At 53.1% G+C, this 15,971-nt stretch overlaps 6 protein-coding genes across 6 annotated transcripts; 4 read left to right on the forward strand and 2 right to left on the reverse strand.

Annotated features, from left to right (window-relative positions):
* Window positions 1-1,366: 1,366 nt before the first annotated feature.
* PG998_005713 (uncharacterized protein) lies at window positions 1,367-1,900 on the forward strand (the record flags this gene model as incomplete). The annotated part of the gene is made up of 1 exon (XM_066872531.1): window positions 1,367-1,900. The coding sequence occupies one exon, from the start codon at window positions 1,367-1,369 to the stop codon at window positions 1,898-1,900; it is 534 nt and encodes a 177-aa protein (XP_066732628.1).
* A 233-nt stretch (window positions 1,901-2,133) lies between these two features.
* On the reverse strand, window positions 2,134-3,832 carry PG998_005714 (CrcB-like protein; the record flags this gene model as incomplete). The annotated part of the gene is made up of 2 exons (XM_066872532.1): window positions 2,134-2,221; window positions 2,307-3,832. The coding sequence occupies 2 exons, from the start codon at window positions 3,830-3,832 to the stop codon at window positions 2,134-2,136; spliced, it is 1,614 nt and encodes a 537-aa protein (XP_066732629.1).
* A 751-nt stretch (window positions 3,833-4,583) lies between these two features.
* On the forward strand, window positions 4,584-5,435 carry PG998_005715 (uracil phosphoribosyltransferase-domain-containing protein; the record flags this gene model as incomplete). Its single annotated transcript, XM_066872533.1, has 3 exons — window positions 4,584-4,760; window positions 4,840-4,939; window positions 5,029-5,435. 3 exons carry the CDS (start codon window positions 4,584-4,586, stop codon window positions 5,433-5,435), a joined length of 684 nt encoding a protein of 227 aa, XP_066732630.1.
* A 261-nt stretch (window positions 5,436-5,696) lies between these two features.
* Window positions 5,697-8,734, reverse strand: PG998_005716 (DNA ligase 4; the record flags this gene model as incomplete). The annotated part of the gene is made up of 2 exons (XM_066872534.1): window positions 5,697-8,525; window positions 8,639-8,734. 2 exons carry the CDS (start codon window positions 8,732-8,734, stop codon window positions 5,697-5,699), a joined length of 2,925 nt encoding a protein of 974 aa, XP_066732631.1.
* Window positions 8,735-9,535: 801 nt separating this feature from the next.
* On the forward strand, window positions 9,536-12,204 carry PG998_005717 (uncharacterized protein; the record flags this gene model as incomplete). Its single annotated transcript, XM_066872535.1, is given in 4 exon segments — window positions 9,536-10,277; window positions 10,294-10,917; window positions 10,995-11,189; window positions 11,249-12,204. 4 exon segments carry the CDS (start codon window positions 9,536-9,538, stop codon window positions 12,202-12,204), a joined length of 2,517 nt encoding a protein of 838 aa, XP_066732632.1.
* Window positions 12,205-12,819: 615 nt separating this feature from the next.
* On the forward strand, window positions 12,820-15,210 carry PG998_005718 (Enhancer of mRNA-decapping protein 3; the record flags this gene model as incomplete). The annotated part of the gene is made up of 4 exons (XM_066872536.1): window positions 12,820-12,937; window positions 13,011-13,936; window positions 13,999-14,146; window positions 14,306-15,210. 4 exons carry the CDS (start codon window positions 12,820-12,822, stop codon window positions 15,208-15,210), a joined length of 2,097 nt encoding a protein of 698 aa, XP_066732633.1.
* Between the last annotated feature and the right edge of the window lie 761 nt (window positions 15,211-15,971).

Below are 15,971 nucleotides of genomic sequence, written 5' to 3' on the forward strand. Positions count from 1 at the left end.
CGGCCTGGCGAACAGTCAGGAAGAAGTTCTCTGTGGCTAACTGGATATACATACCTGTTTTATGCATTCCACCGAAAAAACATAGCAATCCTTTGTCTGATAGCCGCCTTTTAATCGACGAGTTCGGCGAAGCTAATCGCGAAGATAGCCAGGGGCCGGCCCATGTCCACAGAATGTTTTGGGACCATACCAGAAGAGATTTCGTAATATTCGAAGGAACCGCATTCGGCATTTTGTGAAGCCCATTGTGCGTAGTTTGTTTTGTTTCTCCTTTGGCCTCGTACAACAAAGGTGAAGCGCTCAAAGGGCTGGCCCATCCTCGAGTTGGCCTCCTTTAAGACAATAATGCATAGCTAGCTCCCATAGGCGCTTTCGGCTTTTGCTATTCTTGGTTAAACTATTCGTACTTCCCAGAAAAGCTCAGAGGATTGTAGCCGAAAACGTGCGACGCTAGGTTCCGTTTATCTCAACCCCTATTTGTTCAGTTGACCCCTGACCTCACGTCCGTAACTTGTGGAATTCTCACAACCTAGAGGCATGGGGGCCGAACTCCTATTTCATTCTTCACAACGTGCGGATCTACATAATCGCTGCCGGCACTGTGACTATATGATGATACAGATATACTGATGTAGACTCAGAGAATCCAGAAAGTGTCGTACAAAACAAAACAGTATATGCTACTAACCGAGTCTCGAGCCTAACTATCGTGTGTCACGATACCCTGTTCGTATTGTATAGGTAATATCCATAGTGACACCACTATACAACTCCATGAATCTGAGAAACTCGTCTTCGGACGGGTGTCAAAGAGTCAGTGTCAATAGCTGCCATGGCGGATTCAACGAAACCAGTATCCTCAGCAACGTGTCATCTATCTAGATGAGACAAAAATCTACACAATCAGCTATTGTATACAGCAAATACTAAAGCCGGTAAAAGAGGCCGAGGTGACAGACACAAAGCGCACTCTAAGAGATTCATCTATCAATGTGCAATTCCATTCATTTGCTTACTATATATAACATGATCTAAACTCAAAAGCCATTGACTTCTCGCTTTGTTCACTCTCCTGTTGGCGGTCCAATGAGATGCCGAGAGGAAGAGGATGGATAGTAAGCATTTGGCACTAGCATCCCAACTTCGTAATGACGCCTATGAGTCACCGGCTTCCCACGGGTTTTTGGCACATCCAGTTACACTGGAAACATATATTAGTTAATGCCACACTCTTCACTCCATTTTATTACCAATAGTGCAAGTAATGAGAGTTGTCTATCGAAGGTGTTTTCGCTCCCGCTTCTCTAACTTCGCGACAATCAGGTCTTATCATTGGCCATCCGACTTCTCACCACCAACCACTATTATGCCGTCCCATGCAGTGCCGCCATCCCCCATAATCCACATCAACGGCTTCCCAGGCGTCGGCAAGCTCACTGTAGCCCGCGCCCTGCGGGCCCTTTTCCGGTCCCACCATTTGTCCGCCCGCCTGGTGGACAACCACCTCTTGATCGACCCGGCCAGCGCCATTCTCGAGCGGACCGAAGAAGGCTACCAGTCACTGCGCCGCGCCCTGCGCGCCGCCGTATTCGAGCCGCTCGCAGAGAACCCCACGACGTATGAGCACTCCTACATCTTCACCGATAACCAGAGCACAGACCTCGTGGGCGCATCCGTGTGTGCCGAGTATGCCGAGGTGGCGCGGAGGAGGGGGTGTGTCCTGGTTTCGGTGGTGTTGTCGTGCGATGAGGCGACCAACCTACAGCGTGTGGGATCGTCGGAGCGGGTGGCGCGCGGCGGTAAGCTTGTCGATGTGTCTATGCTGAAGCTATTTCGGGACAAGACTGTCATCCATCGGTTCAACAAAAAAGGATGCAGTGGGTCGTACGCTCGAGGTTGACGTTACGAGGTTGAGCCCAGAAGAAAGTGCGACAATCATATTCCGATACGTCTTGGAATCATGTCCGGAGTTGGAGAAGATTGTGGGCAGTAAATCGTAAGCTTAGGTGTAATCTATGATATATATACAACCCGATAGTATATACAAAATGTATCAAGGATATATACAGGGAAAATGGGCAAAGATTCTATATATGCATGGAGAATTGAGGCCAGCGCATCTGCTGGGAGAGATCAGTGCAAACACACCAATCCCGCAAATCCATGACTCCACCTCAAGCCGCCCATAATGGCAACCATGAACGCCAAACCCACGATGACGCTGGTAAAACCATATATATACGCATTGCGTCTCCTCAATCCCGTCAATTCGGACACCCATGTCGATACGGTGGTCAGACACCCACAGAACCCATCCTCTATGCCCTGGAGCACTTGGCAACCGATGACCCCCAGAAGGGACATGTGCGAGATCCCAAGCCATGCCCAAGACGGCAGTACCGAGTATGTTGACGGCAAAGGTGCCAAGTGGGAACGAGGCGATGCGACCGTTCAGATACATCGACGTGTAGAAGCGGCCTAGACACCCAAGCGGCGCGAAGACCAAGGCAAAAGTTGCGCGACCACGCCATGTCTCCGATTTCCCACTGTGTGAGGAACGATCTGGTGGGAAAATGGAAAGGAAAACAGCGCCGAGCCAGCAGCCCCATGCAAGGGGCACACAGATTCTGTCAACGACCTTGCGCGTGGTAATAAATGGCAAGGAAGGCATCACCGACTCTAGACAGATAGCAAGGTGGGCTCCGAATAACAGGCCTGAGATGGACAGGGAGACGGTGGTGATAATAACTGCAAGTAAGGCCATAAACGAAAACCCGCCGTTCCGCGGACTGGTGACGTTTCCACCATTTGGGGTGGTTAAGTCATTCGAGAGTGCGAGGAAGACGTCTCGAATGAAGGAGGAAAAGGAAGTAAACGACCCGCAGAAACCGGTCGCTAGGCCAATGTAAAGCGGTATCGACTTCTTGGTAGCCATGTGTGCCTTCTTCGCCGCAGCAAGATCGACCTGAGGACGTTCTGAACTGGAGTTCCCGCTTTCTTGGCCTTCGCGGGCTTTCTTGGCCTGATCAACCTTCTGGTGATAATGTGGCGTTCCCCATTCATTGAGAAAAAGCTTGCGGTCTTCTGACAAGAAGCCCATGACTATGCATCCGGCGAAGTTGGGCCAGACTACGCTCGTCGCTAGAGGAGCGCCTGGGTAGTAGGTCAAGGCTTGCAGGCCAAGCCTCGCCAGCGTTCCGACGATGGAGAACAAGATCAGGTACGATATGGTGTAGAGCTGGGTGGCAAGGCGGGAGACTTGGTAGACCTGGGGATGTTCCTTATTCGATGAACCGTTATCGACTTTTGATTTGCTATCCCTTCGTCGCCTTTGCTGGTCTCTGCTGTACCGCTGGTCCTGGCTCCTCTCCTCCTCCAAGAACGATTGGTGCCGGTAGCTCTCCGCGTCATCCCGGTTTTGAATCGGCCCAAGAGCAGACGATTCAGCCACATTCACATAAGACTCTGGCACATCGTAATCGAAGTTAGATGTAGCCGAAGGGCGAGGATGTTTCTTGGTTTGTCCCGGGGAGGGTTCTGGCGCACGCGGGTGCTCTGTCTTGGCACCTGCATGTTGGTGGCCCTCAGCTTCGGGCGCCGGCTTGGCAGAAGCAGAAGCAACTCCATTATCTTGCATGGAGGTTCTCGGTCTTGGCTTGCCATGCTGACCCGAGACGGCGATACCCGGGCTCGAACTCGCGGATTTGGCGGCGTCTCCCGGATCTGGTTCGGCGCCCCCTTTCCCCAAGGCGTTGTTGCCATGCGTTGTTCGCTGTGACGTTGTAGTGCAATGGAGCGAGGAGACCTCACTTGGATCCTGTGGTTGCGTCATTGGTGTAACAACACACAACCAAGCGCAATAGGAGTTGTGTAGTTCGGTTGAGAGCACAATCCTCCTAAAGCTCTTCATACGTGTGTTACGAATATACGTGTTGTTGGCCCATTTCGAATTGATGTCGTTGCTCACCCAGACAGAGTTGGAGTCTCAGTCGTGTTGTCTCCCTCCAAACCAAAAGTCCTCTCTACATTATTTTTGTTTTCCTTGGGGCTTACGGGGCTTACGTAAAGCGCCCGCTAACTCGATTCCCCATTCCCTAGCCAGCCCGCTACTATACTCATATCCTCCCCCAGATAGCCTAGCGGGTGAGCCAAGCGCTACAGGGGGCCGAGGGGGTTAGCTTGGGCAGCTCCCCACTGTAGTTGCTCCCCAAACTTATCGCCTATCTCCCCGACAGGTACCCAAAGAGCCCCGCGCGCAGCAGCATGACCACCAACAATTGAACGGACGGATTATCCGCCATCTCTGGGAGATAGGCTGCACTCCGGTCTTAGGAGTCCCTCGTGAACAAAGGATAGCACATCTGCCTCTAAGTGGACGTCGTCAGTCCAGAGAGACTTCCTTGATTCATTCCTATTTGTAAAGCTCTTGCCTCATCTGCCGTCCGTATACTATTGGATAGGCTACAACCTCTTATTTATTTACTTCCTTGACCTCTCTGTATATTTTCCATAGTAACACTGGCACCGCTTGGCCCGAAATCCCGGACAGCCCGTCGTGATACTCAAATCGAGTCTTGCCCAGAATGTCTCTTCCGTCCAACGTCCATGTCTCCCGACACCCATGCTTGCTGGGCAAGCTGAGTCTTCTCCGATCGAAGAGCACTTCGGCCCGTGAAGTGAAGGCACTCATCAATGAGATCGCCACCATTGTCGGCGTGGAAGCCTTGGCGTCTGCCCTGACCCCAGTAGACGGCCCGAAGGTAGCGAAGCACCTGCCCTCTTTCCATTTCCAATCCTAGAAGAAACTAGCTAGCTAACGTCAATGGCTGCTTGGTATAGGATGAGACCCCGATTGGATTCGAGTACACAACAACCACAATCGAACCGGAAGCCCTCTCCATTGTACCAATCCTGCGATCCGGCCTGGGCATGGTGGAAGGTACGTCATCTTCTCCTCCCTCCCCCTCTGGAGATCCCCCAGTGACATCTGCAGTGAAGTTGTGCTAACATGCAACTCCAACGGAACAGCTATCCAAACCCTCCTACCCAACCCCATCCCCGTCCACCACCTAGGCCTCTACCGCGAGCCCTCGACCCTCGAGCCCGTCGAGTACTACAACAACCTTCCGCAACACGTGTCTTCGGGCGCCTCCGACGAGCCCGTGGCCAGCCTAGCCATCATCCTGGACCCCGTCATCGCGACGGGCGGGACCTGCGCCGCCGCCATCCAGACGCTGCGCGAGTGGGGCGTCAAGCGCATCCTGGTGCTGTCCGTCGTGGCCGCGGCCGAGGGCATCAAGCGCGCTGCGGCCGAGTGGCCCGACGCCGTCGAGATCTGGGTCGCGGGCGTCGACGAGGAGCTGACGGGCCACGGCATGCTGAAGCCCGGCGTGGGCGATGTGGGTGATCGGCTGTTCCTCACTATTGGAAAATAGGTAGCGGATGGCGATATACTTGGGAGGGGAGAACGGCGTTATGGCCATCTTCGGCAGTTTTGCCTTGCGGGGAATTAACAGGTATTTAGTCGGCGGGGGTGGACCATCGCGAGAATTTGACGAATGCTATCCATCACATGCTTCTTTAATCCGGTTTTAGCAAGAGAAACCGGAGGAGGATGCAAGAGACGTGCGACGATATCAGTTCTTAGATGCGTTATCTAACATGAAAGTATCGTTTATTATTCTACCCTAAGAAGCTTATGCGGGGGCGTATCTATCTTCATCCAGCAATGTGCTCTCCTTCCAACACTCCTCAAGCCAGTATTGCGTAACCACATAAGGTATAGGAGTTCTTTTGCTAACAGTAGCGCGCACCTCGGCACTGACATCCCGCTCATCTTGCTCATCGGCCCCGAAGACGATGACGTGCGTCACCGAGATGTCTTCCAGATCTTCGGATATGATACCACCACCGAACCGCACCCAATTCTTGAACTTGAGCAGCCGGATTGGCGATATAGACTCGCCCACCGCGAAGTAGACGACGTTGCGTCGAAACAAGTAACATTTCAGATTACCAAGATCATGGCCACGCTCCTCCAGCTGTGTGATGAACTGCTGCTTGTCGAAGGGTTCGTACCCAATTTCCTTTTTGGGCATGTCCATCAACAAATCCCGGAACTCCTTCAGGCTGAGACTCCGAGCGTAACTGTCCCCAAACTCGTCGACATTCTCTCCTGCCCAGTCCCGCAGCCCGTCCGTCGCGTGGAGCAGGTGGTCAGGCTCATAAGGAAGCACGAAGTCGTTGCCCTCGGCGAGGCAATCAATCACCCACTTTGGCCGAACGATATCCACTGCTCCGGCCTTGATCAGACTCGCCACCTTGACCACCTTCTTGTCGGCGACGAGGATCATCTTCGAGCCCACCTCGGCTTTCTGCGAGATCCGCCCACCGTTCTCTTTGATAAGTGCCTCGATCTGTGCCTTGGACTTCTTAGGCTGCGTCGAGTCGCTGAGCACGCAGAATTTGAGATGCTCGAACACGCCCGACTTCGGGCCATTGAACACGACAGGCACGGTAGCTGCATCTTGTCCGGCGATCACGATTTCCTTCTTGATGCGCTTGGCGGCTCTTTGACGCTTCTTCTCTATTTTCATAGTCTGATCTTCCATGGTCTTCTCCTCCATGCGTTTCCGCAGGGCCACAAACTCGTCATAGTCGAGCGCCGAGTCCCATGCCCGGTCCAGGCGGAGGCCCTTGAACCGCGGAAATCGCAACGTGATCATCTTGGCGAATTGGTCCGATGTGGTGGCGCTCGCCGCCTTCACAGAGATCACGATAGAATCAGACGGCCGAATCCACTTATCCGGCCTCTCGGCTTGCCTTGCCTCACCTCCACCGAGCACCACGTATTGGGAGGGCGGGTTCTTTCGGTCCCAGTCTTGCCACTTCCCGTCTGTCATCTCGAGAATCTGTTGGTAGTCCTCACCCCCGAAACCTCCACCAACCTTACAGAAGCTGTAACATGTTTCCGGGTCGACGCCTGCTCTGACGTCGTTCTTCGTAGGCCGGAGTCCGCAGAGGAAAGACGACATTCTACCTCCCCGGTGGCCTGAACCGTAGTAACCCCCAATGATCACGACATCGACGTTCTCGCCAAGGTCGTCCATATATTCTGGCTTGACCTTAATCCAGTCATCATTGCGGCTGTTGAGAGTGTAGACTGAGCGAGGGTCCTTCAGCACAAGACCCTCTGATGCATTTGCAACTACTGTTCGTAGGGCAGGTTCAATTGCATCTGGGCTCGTAGCCGTGTCGTGGGGGTGGAGTTCAAGCCGGCGGTGTACACCCTTGACGGCCTTTTCGAGCGCCTTGCGCCGATCGCGTAACATATATTGCCTTAAGTCGGTGTCATTCAGGTACAGAATATCAAATACTCGGTAAAGTGGGCGTGGACCGGTTTTGTCGAAAGGATTCTTCTGTCCTGCCAATGCAGCCGTCTTTAGCGTGCCGAAGTTCATGATCCTGTCAATGCCCATGTCCCAGGTTACCATCTCTCCATCGAGGATGATGCTGTTTACTTCTGGGACAAAAGCGTCTCTGAGATGTCGAGTAAGGGAACCCTTTTCGTCGAAGAAACCATTGCCATAGAGGTAGGTATAATTCTTGGCATTCCGCGACCAGAAGCCAAACCTCATGCCACCTCGTACAGAGTCATCTACCTGCATGTGCATCTGCATTCGTTCACCATCCAGCTTTTCTTCGATCCAAAAATCATTGTCAGTTTCGGTGCGGTGGCTCCGGGTTAGAATGTCGACCATTTTCTGAAATGTACCAGAAAACTGGTATTGGGCCAGTTGGGGCTGGAAGATCTGGAAGAGCTCGATCTGGCTCTCACGGCCGTTGAGGTTCACGTCCCGACTGTGGAGCTGCCAACATACGCGGCGCAGGCTGGACGAAACATTGAAGAGAGTATCGCCATCGACGTGCCATAAGTTGAGGAAGGTTCTTTCCGTAGCACCGACTTTCATCTGTTTCAGGACGATACGAATGAGCCACATGAGCTCTTCGGAATTCATCTGGTGGTAGAACGACTCGAAAATAGGCAGCTGTTCCTTTTTCCCCGAGGCGGCTGAAAGCTTGTCCAGCATCTCATTAACGTCGGCTATGGTCATGTTGCCTGGGTCCATGCGCATTGGCCGCTTCGAGATGACTTCAAAGCATCTTCCACTGAAGTCACCAGCCATGGAACTTATCCTCTGACCAGGGTCCTTCCAACGAAGCAGGGCTTTGCCGTCTTCCGAGTGCCTGTCGATCTTCAGGATCTTGACGAGGAGTTTTCCGATAGCATTCTCCTTGAGACCATAGACAGTTCGATCTCGATCCTGACTTGGGATGATGAGGCGCATTGCAGGGTAGATATCATTGCCGACTTCTGTCCGCCATCTCGAGAAGAACGACTCAATGATAGCGCGCCGCTGCTCATGAGGCGAGGTCTTATTGGCGCCATGAGGACCAAGCTTGGCGCGATGCAGGTTGGGGCCTGTCGGCTTCTTCTTGTTTTCACTCAGGGCATTAAACAGACTCTGGTATAGTTCGGAGAACAGCAAAGTTCTTGAATGGTTCTTGGGTCTGTAGGGAAACCTGGTGATGATGGTCAGCAGTTGTGTATTTTCCCGTGTCAGCATATACGGGGCACTTGCTTCTCGTCTAGTTCTTTGAGCGTCGTGCCGCCCACCTCATATTGACGCCTTTCTTCATCTTCTGCATCTGGGCTACGTGGTTTTTGACCCATTGCGATGAGAAAACCACACACCTGAGTGAGCCTGCCGGTGTTAGGGGGGCGTTTGCAGAAGCGCTGCTTGCGAGCTGAGCGTTATTGTGGGATGCTGTTTGGTTTATTGCCAGCCGCTGCGTAAATCAGGCCAGCGACTTTGACTTTCCTCTTCGAACGATGCCCCCGAGGAAACTAAAGTTGACAATACAAAACAAAAACAGAAAATGTCGGAAAGCAAGGACGCATCGCTGGTATCAATCTTCTTTTAGATGCGCACTGATGGGTATGGGTCTGGTCTAAGAAGAAGGAGACGGCTGCCTAGGCTTCTGGGACACTCTACATGCTTGGTATGGAATGTACTCTGTAAGGGTAGCTAACATCGAGTGGTGGCCAAGACTGACGGCGCCCAGGCTACAAGCCGCCAACAAGGCAAGCCAACGGACAATTTGCCCCTCCAACTGCCAGGTTGATATACGTATTGGTCTGATATTCGAGCCGACGAAGCATGGGAGTAGGCAAATGTTTGTAGCAGTTGGTACATTGAAGCTACCCACCCTTCCACCTACCACACAGCCACACTTGCACTGGAGCACTGAAGCACTGAAGCACAGACCAAAGATCAATTCACCCACTTAATTGGCCCCTCGACGTGTAAATTACCAGTTTACGCGCCCCGAAAACGCGACAAGCCTGCCTGGGTGCCACTGGAAATCGCTGCTTTCACGAGTGGAAAGTTGCCGTGGTCCAGGCAGACCCAAAACACCGAGTGGTCGGTCAACCGATCACCACAACAACTTCCGCCCCGAGGCCAACAACTGTATGATACCGACCGCCCTCCGCATTCGACTGCCTTCAAGACCCTTACTCGCGTCCTGGAACCTGCTTGTACCTCCCGCTTCACGCCAACGAGCGCGTGCTTGTGCCTTATCAAGGCATGCGTACACACACATCACTTCTTCTAGCCCACTAGAAGCCCAAACCATGTTTAAAAGAGCAAACCAGAAATACCAGGCCTCGGCGCCGTCCGTCTCCCAAGCCCAACCGAGCAAACCAGCTTTCGCAAGTAGTCCTCGTGATGGCAACATTATCGATTTGGTCAGCAGTGGCCACAGCCGTGGTCCACCAGACGCGAGTTTAGGGTCTTCGAAGGCATATGGGCAAAGCCAACCACAGTCGAGATCGAACGGTTCCATGTCAAGATCCAGCACCGGGTCGTCCGTGACAAGTTTCATTAAGCCCGCCGGCAGCTTACCTACTCTTTACAGCAAATCCGACTCCTTCAAGGAAGAGCCCGTCGTGCATCAAGCGGGCTCGGTTCGAGGCACCGCTATCGACTCCGTCTACATAGCCGAGGACGACTTCAGCGATGATGATGACCTTGAGCTAGACTATGCGTGCCCGTCTGCCCTTCCGAGTCTGCCGCCGCCTCCAAAACCTGCCAAACCAGTAATCGAGGCCCCAGTCGCCGAACCTTCTACGAGCCAGACAGCGATACCGTGGACTTCTTCACCTGAAGCGCATCGCTACCCTCCTCAGAAAACAATTCAGCCCCCACCGAAACGTCAGACTCCTAGCAGTCTCACTCCCCGAACAGCCCGTCAGAAAGAAACGACAGCTACCCGGGCATTGGTTTAAAGATAAGGGCAAGAGCAAGGACGAACCAATCGATCTTGATATCGTTGCAGATAGGAACAACACATCGATGGCCACTCCAACAGCCACTCCAGCAAAGCCCAAAGACAAGACTCTACTATGGAACGCGACGCAGAGTGCCATCAAGGACAAGCGAGCGCAGCTTAAAAATAAAAGAGCTTTTTCTACTTCAAGAAACACCGAAGGCTCCGTGCCCCCGGAGGAACTGCGCTCTGTCGTAGATTCACATTCAACCAAGAAGAATGCCGCGGTCTCGCTCAGCTCGGAGCAACGTCATGTCATTGACCTGGTCCTCGGACAGAACCAAAGTGTATTCTTCACTGGCCCTGCCGGAACAGGAAAGTCCGTCTTAATGCGAGCCATCATCGAGGAGCTGAAGAAGAAGTGGGCGCGTGATCCCGAGCGAGTGAGTGTAACTGCATCTACGGGATTGGCGGCATGTAATATTGGAGGGCAAACCCTGCACAGTTTTGCTGGAATAGGCCTGGGCAAAGAGGATGTGCCTACGCTGGTAAAGAAAATTCGTCGCAACCAAAAGGCCAAGAATCGTTGGTTGCGAACAAAGACCTTGATCATTGATGAAGTCTCGATGGTAGACGGCGACCTTTTCGACAAGCTGGCCCAGATTGCTCGGACTATACGGAACAATGGACGGCCTTGGGGGGCATACAGCTCGTCATTACGGGAGACTTCTTCCAACTGCCCCCGGTACCAGACAAGCAGAAGCGGGATGTCAAGTTTGCATTCGAGGCAGCAACATGGACCACTTCCATTGATCATACAATTGGGTTGACGCAGGTCTTCCGTCAACGAGATCCAGGTAAGACCCCAGGACCCGCATAGAATCTTAATGTGTAATCAAGGCTAACATTCAAACAGATTTTGCCAATATGCTGAACGAGATGCGGCTGGGAAGAATCAGTGAACAGACTGTGCAGACGTTCAAGCAGCTGTCCAGGCCCTTGACGTTCGCCGATGGCCTAGATGTGACGGAACTTTTCCCTACGCGTCAGGAGGTAGAAAGGTCGAACGAGCAGCGTTTGCGTAGCCTGCCAGGGCAGACTCAAAGGTATGACTCGACAGACACCGGCCACCCTGATATTCGAGACAGATTACTGGAAAACATGATGGCACCCAAGGCGATCGAGTTGCGAAAAGGGGCTCAAGTGATGTTGATCAAGAACCTTGACGAGACACTAGTGAATGGTTCACTAGGTAAAGTTAAGGGGTTTATGTGTGAAGCAGTATTCGAGCGTTCCAAATTTGACGAAACGGGTTCTGAGGATGAGGGAAACCCAGAAGCCCCCGTCAAGCAGATCAAGGGGTACAGCCGAGAACCCGACGCGAACGCGATAAAGGACCTGAAGGAATATCCGGTCGTTCAATTTACGACGGTTGATGGCTTCCATCGGACCATGCTCATGCTTCCTGAAGACTGGAAGGTGGAGCTTCCCAATGGCGAAATTCAAGCACAGCGAAGGCAGGTTCCCCTGATTTTGGCCTGGGCTCTTTCTATCCACAAAGCGCAAGGACAAACACTGGAAAGAGTCAAGGTCGATCTCGGCAAAGTCTTTGAGAAGGGCCAAGCGTACGTGGCGCTCAGTCGTGCTACAAACAAGCAAGGTCTACAGGTGCTCCGGTTCGACAAGAACAGGGTCATGGCGCACCCGCGCGTCATTCAGTTCTACAACAAACTCTACAGTGCGGAAACCGCGATGATGAAGAAGCCTACACCATCACTGTCGGAGTTTACTTCTCGGGGTCTATCAGAGCCCAAGGGCCGGGGAATCACCAGTATCGACGATGACGAGGAAGCCATGGCGGCGTACGGTTAAGAGCGGCTCGTTGATGGTTTGGCGCAAGGCTATATTATGGCCGGCATATACCTAGCATAAGGACGGAGTTTTCTTTGGAGGGGAAGCGAACGTAGTTTGGCAACTAGCTCACTGGGTTCAAGAAATGGCGAGATACCTGAGCAAGTTGATAGGACACCACAGAAGAGGGACATGGTGTAGTTGTAATCTATATATATTGTTCAAGTGCTACTCAATACATGAATAAATAACTACATGCGTCTTACTGTCATGCTTGAAGCCGGAGCAAGGAGGGGTGGGTTGAGGAGCGGGAGAAGCTAGGCAACCAGCGGTTATTTTTTTTATCGATAAGAGGCGGAAGCAGCTGCAAGCTTAGGAGATGCCAAGTTCCCCTCCACGCCCAAAAGGTTCGATAAGGTCCAAAGATCAATCAAAAGTGCCCAGGACCTTATTGAACCTCCAATACCACCATCGCGGGCCTAGAATCCCTCCGCCAGCTTTGGTCAAGTCAGTCGATCAACCACCATCCATACTTTTTTTCTTCACTTATCCCACCTTCGATTCCGTCGGGCAAGTGGTGATTTCGTCGCATGCGCATTTCTTTAATATCATCCCTTCCTCGCCCAACCGCACACCATGGCCGCCCAATTCTTGGGGATGCGTATGACGGTTATCCTCCACGAGCCTGAGAACTGCACGTTGGTGGGCACCATTTATTCGATCGTTCCGAACCAACTGCTGGCCCTGCATCAAGGTATGTCCAGTTCATGTCTATGCTGACAACATATGATCCTGTATATGAAGGCTACTGACACGTCTTTGTGCAGTCCACGTCTTGACTACTGGACAACAACTCTCGAAATTGGATCTGGACCCTGCTCTGATCAAGGATATCAGGGAGGCGCCACATCAGTCATACCCCGAACAGCCACCGCTACACACAGCTCCTGCCGATGTTCCTGCAGCCCAGCCACCCCCGAGGTCATCCAACGCAAGCTTCCAAGACCCGGCCATCATCAATATCGGAAGAAGACCGACTGTGACTCGTCATGACGAAAACCGCAATTCCCAGCCTCCCAATATCAGCGAGAAGCGCGATCCTCCGCCCGTCATCTCGCCTCACCCAGCACGATCTAACGGTCCCAGTCCAAGCCGGCGACCCGACACCGCGTTACTCGAGACAACACCCCTTGCAAGAGAACTGAACAAGCTGACCATCGATGCAAATGCCAACAATGCTGCCACAAACCGGTCACCTGCCGTCGGGGACGATCTGTACCAGCTCGATACAACCGAGGACGAGGCACTCAACGCCACCCCAACGGCGGCCCAAGCTGTAGATGCGCAATCAACTGCCAAGGGTAAAAAGTCTCGGCAACGGCAGCGCAGGGGGGGCCGTAACACGAAAAGTAAGAATGACGGGGACGCTACACCCACCTCGAGCGCGAAGCCTACTGAGCAGGGTCCTGGATGGCGACAAACTCCCATACTGCAATCCACCAAGTCTTTTCAACCTTTCGCATCACTGAAGAAGAGCCAGAAGGGCCGTCAACCACCAAATGCCGACAATGGGTGGGCCTCGGAGGATGTGACTGATGTTCAGGAGGCTGGGGACTTTGATTTCGAGGGAAGCTTGGCTAAGTTCGATAAGCGGACCATATTTGACGAGATGCGGCAACAGGACAAGGTCGACGATGCCGAGCGGTTGGTGGCCCATAATCGGTTACCGCGACCCAAACCAGGAACTGCGGGGGTAAGAACCTCCACTATACCGAGAACGTACTGGACGTACCTTCGCCTACGCCGAAGTTAAAGGAGACGCCCGACGATTTCTGGAAAAGCGAGGCCGACGACGCAACGGTCAATGGTGGTGAAAAGCAACTGAGTGGGCGGGAAGGAAGCGGGCGCAACTCTCGTATGCGTGGCGACTCACGGATGTCCAACTCAAGGCGATCCCAGTCTCGTAAGGCGAGTGCCAGCGCGATACAAGGGATGGGGGGCCAAGTCGGGGTAGCTCCAATGTAAGACAGCCTGACAACATTGCACACCAGATGCATCTCCGCACGCAATCAGCGCTGCGCAGAAGTGCTAACACTGAGAAGCAACCGGCCCCGACGATGAGCGGGGGAGGGATTCTACGCCTTGCCTTTGAATCGACGCATTGAGACGGTAACGCATCTCCAAATGTTGAACCTGGAGAACATTGCCCACAATGAGATTGGGCTGAGCGAGGACTTGATGGCCGAGAATGCGGGCCGTAGTGTTGCCGAGGTGGCATTAACTGCACTTGGTGATCCTGCCATCAAGCTTCGCAATGCCACGGCTTCGCCTCCCAACACCCCTACCATCGTTGTCTTGGCTGGGAACAACAAGTCCGGTATCCGAGCTATATCCGCTGCTCGGCATCTGCGGAACCGTGGGATCAACGTCCTGGTCTGTGTAGTGGGTATTGAGCGTGAAAAGGAGCTCATCGAAGAGTTTCGGCGGCAGATCCGACTCTTTCGCAACTTTGGCGGAGCTGTGTCCTCCAAGACGCAGCTTTTCGAGAGCCTTAGTAAGAACGCTACGAGCTTAGCGGCGTCATCACAGGTCTCGGTCACGCTCATCATCGATGCCCTCCTAGGCCTTTCGATCACGTTTGAAGAGCTGCGCCCCAGCGACCAGGCCACGACCTATGAGCTGATGGAGTGGGCGAATCGGAACGAGGCTTTCGTGCTCGCCATTGACATCCCCAGTGGGGTGGACCCGACGAAAGGCACGGTCAACGTCATCGACGGCGCCAAGCTGTACGTTCATCCCCGTTACGTGGTCGCTTTGGGGGCCCCCAAGCAAGGTCTCCTGAAGGCCGTGGAGATTGGGCAGGACGATGGCGACCTGATGGTGGAGGAGTGGAAGTTCTACCTTGCGGACATCGGCCTCGGGGCCAGCATCTGGCGGAAGGCGGCGACTAAGTTGCGCCGCGGTATCGATTTCGACGACAAGTGGGTTCTCGAGATGAAGTACCTGACTTTGGAGGACCTAGAGTGAAAAGGGCAATACCCTATATGCAGCACTGGGCTGGCCGATTGGTCAGTAGGGGGATAAAGGTCCGCCAACACTATGCATACATAGCATACAAGACCACACCACACGAGCGAGGACCAAGCGGGTGAAGATGAGAATTGGGAGTTATTGATTTTCAACTGTGGCATTACATCGTTCTTCATACCCACTGCGCTTGAGCATTTTCAGGAGTTTTGTTTCACCACCAAGGGCCAGATAAAATAGGATGGCGTTTAGGAGCTTGTCATGTACGGGGGGATGGGAACTGGTTGATAAGGGCAACTGCAATAGAGTATACCAAGATTATGATCAAGGAGGGGGTTATAGCGTCTTTTTTCTCCAGCAAAACAAGAGAATACACATGTATCTTGTTCAGTCAATACAACTACAGGACTACTACCACTGCCGCCGTGCATTCTCGCCCTTGGGTTCGAAAACGGGAAAGCCTTTTGAGCACATGTGCTATACTTAAATGAGTCCAACTATCCGTGCGGCTGTGTGTTGACCGGAAGTGAAAGACCTAATACGGATATGCATGTTACCCTCGGAGCAATGACGAAGAGGTGGCTCGTTAGGCATCCCCTCATAGAATTGACTTGTGAGGGTACACACTATCGAATCCTTCACTGAGAAGTCCTTAACTCTTGTGCATGAATATCCTCAAGGACGGCGGGTCTCCAGCACCGGCGAGGGGCCGGCAAATAGCAAATTGTACCTGGGCCTGCCCAACTGTGCCTTCGTCTGCG

This window comes from Apiospora kogelbergensis (genome assembly GCF_038363985.1).
Source record: "Apiospora kogelbergensis strain CBS 113332 chromosome Unknown utg000003l_segment0_segment0, whole genome shotgun sequence".
Classification (NCBI taxonomy): domain Eukaryota; kingdom Fungi; phylum Ascomycota; class Sordariomycetes; order Amphisphaeriales; family Apiosporaceae; genus Apiospora; species Apiospora kogelbergensis.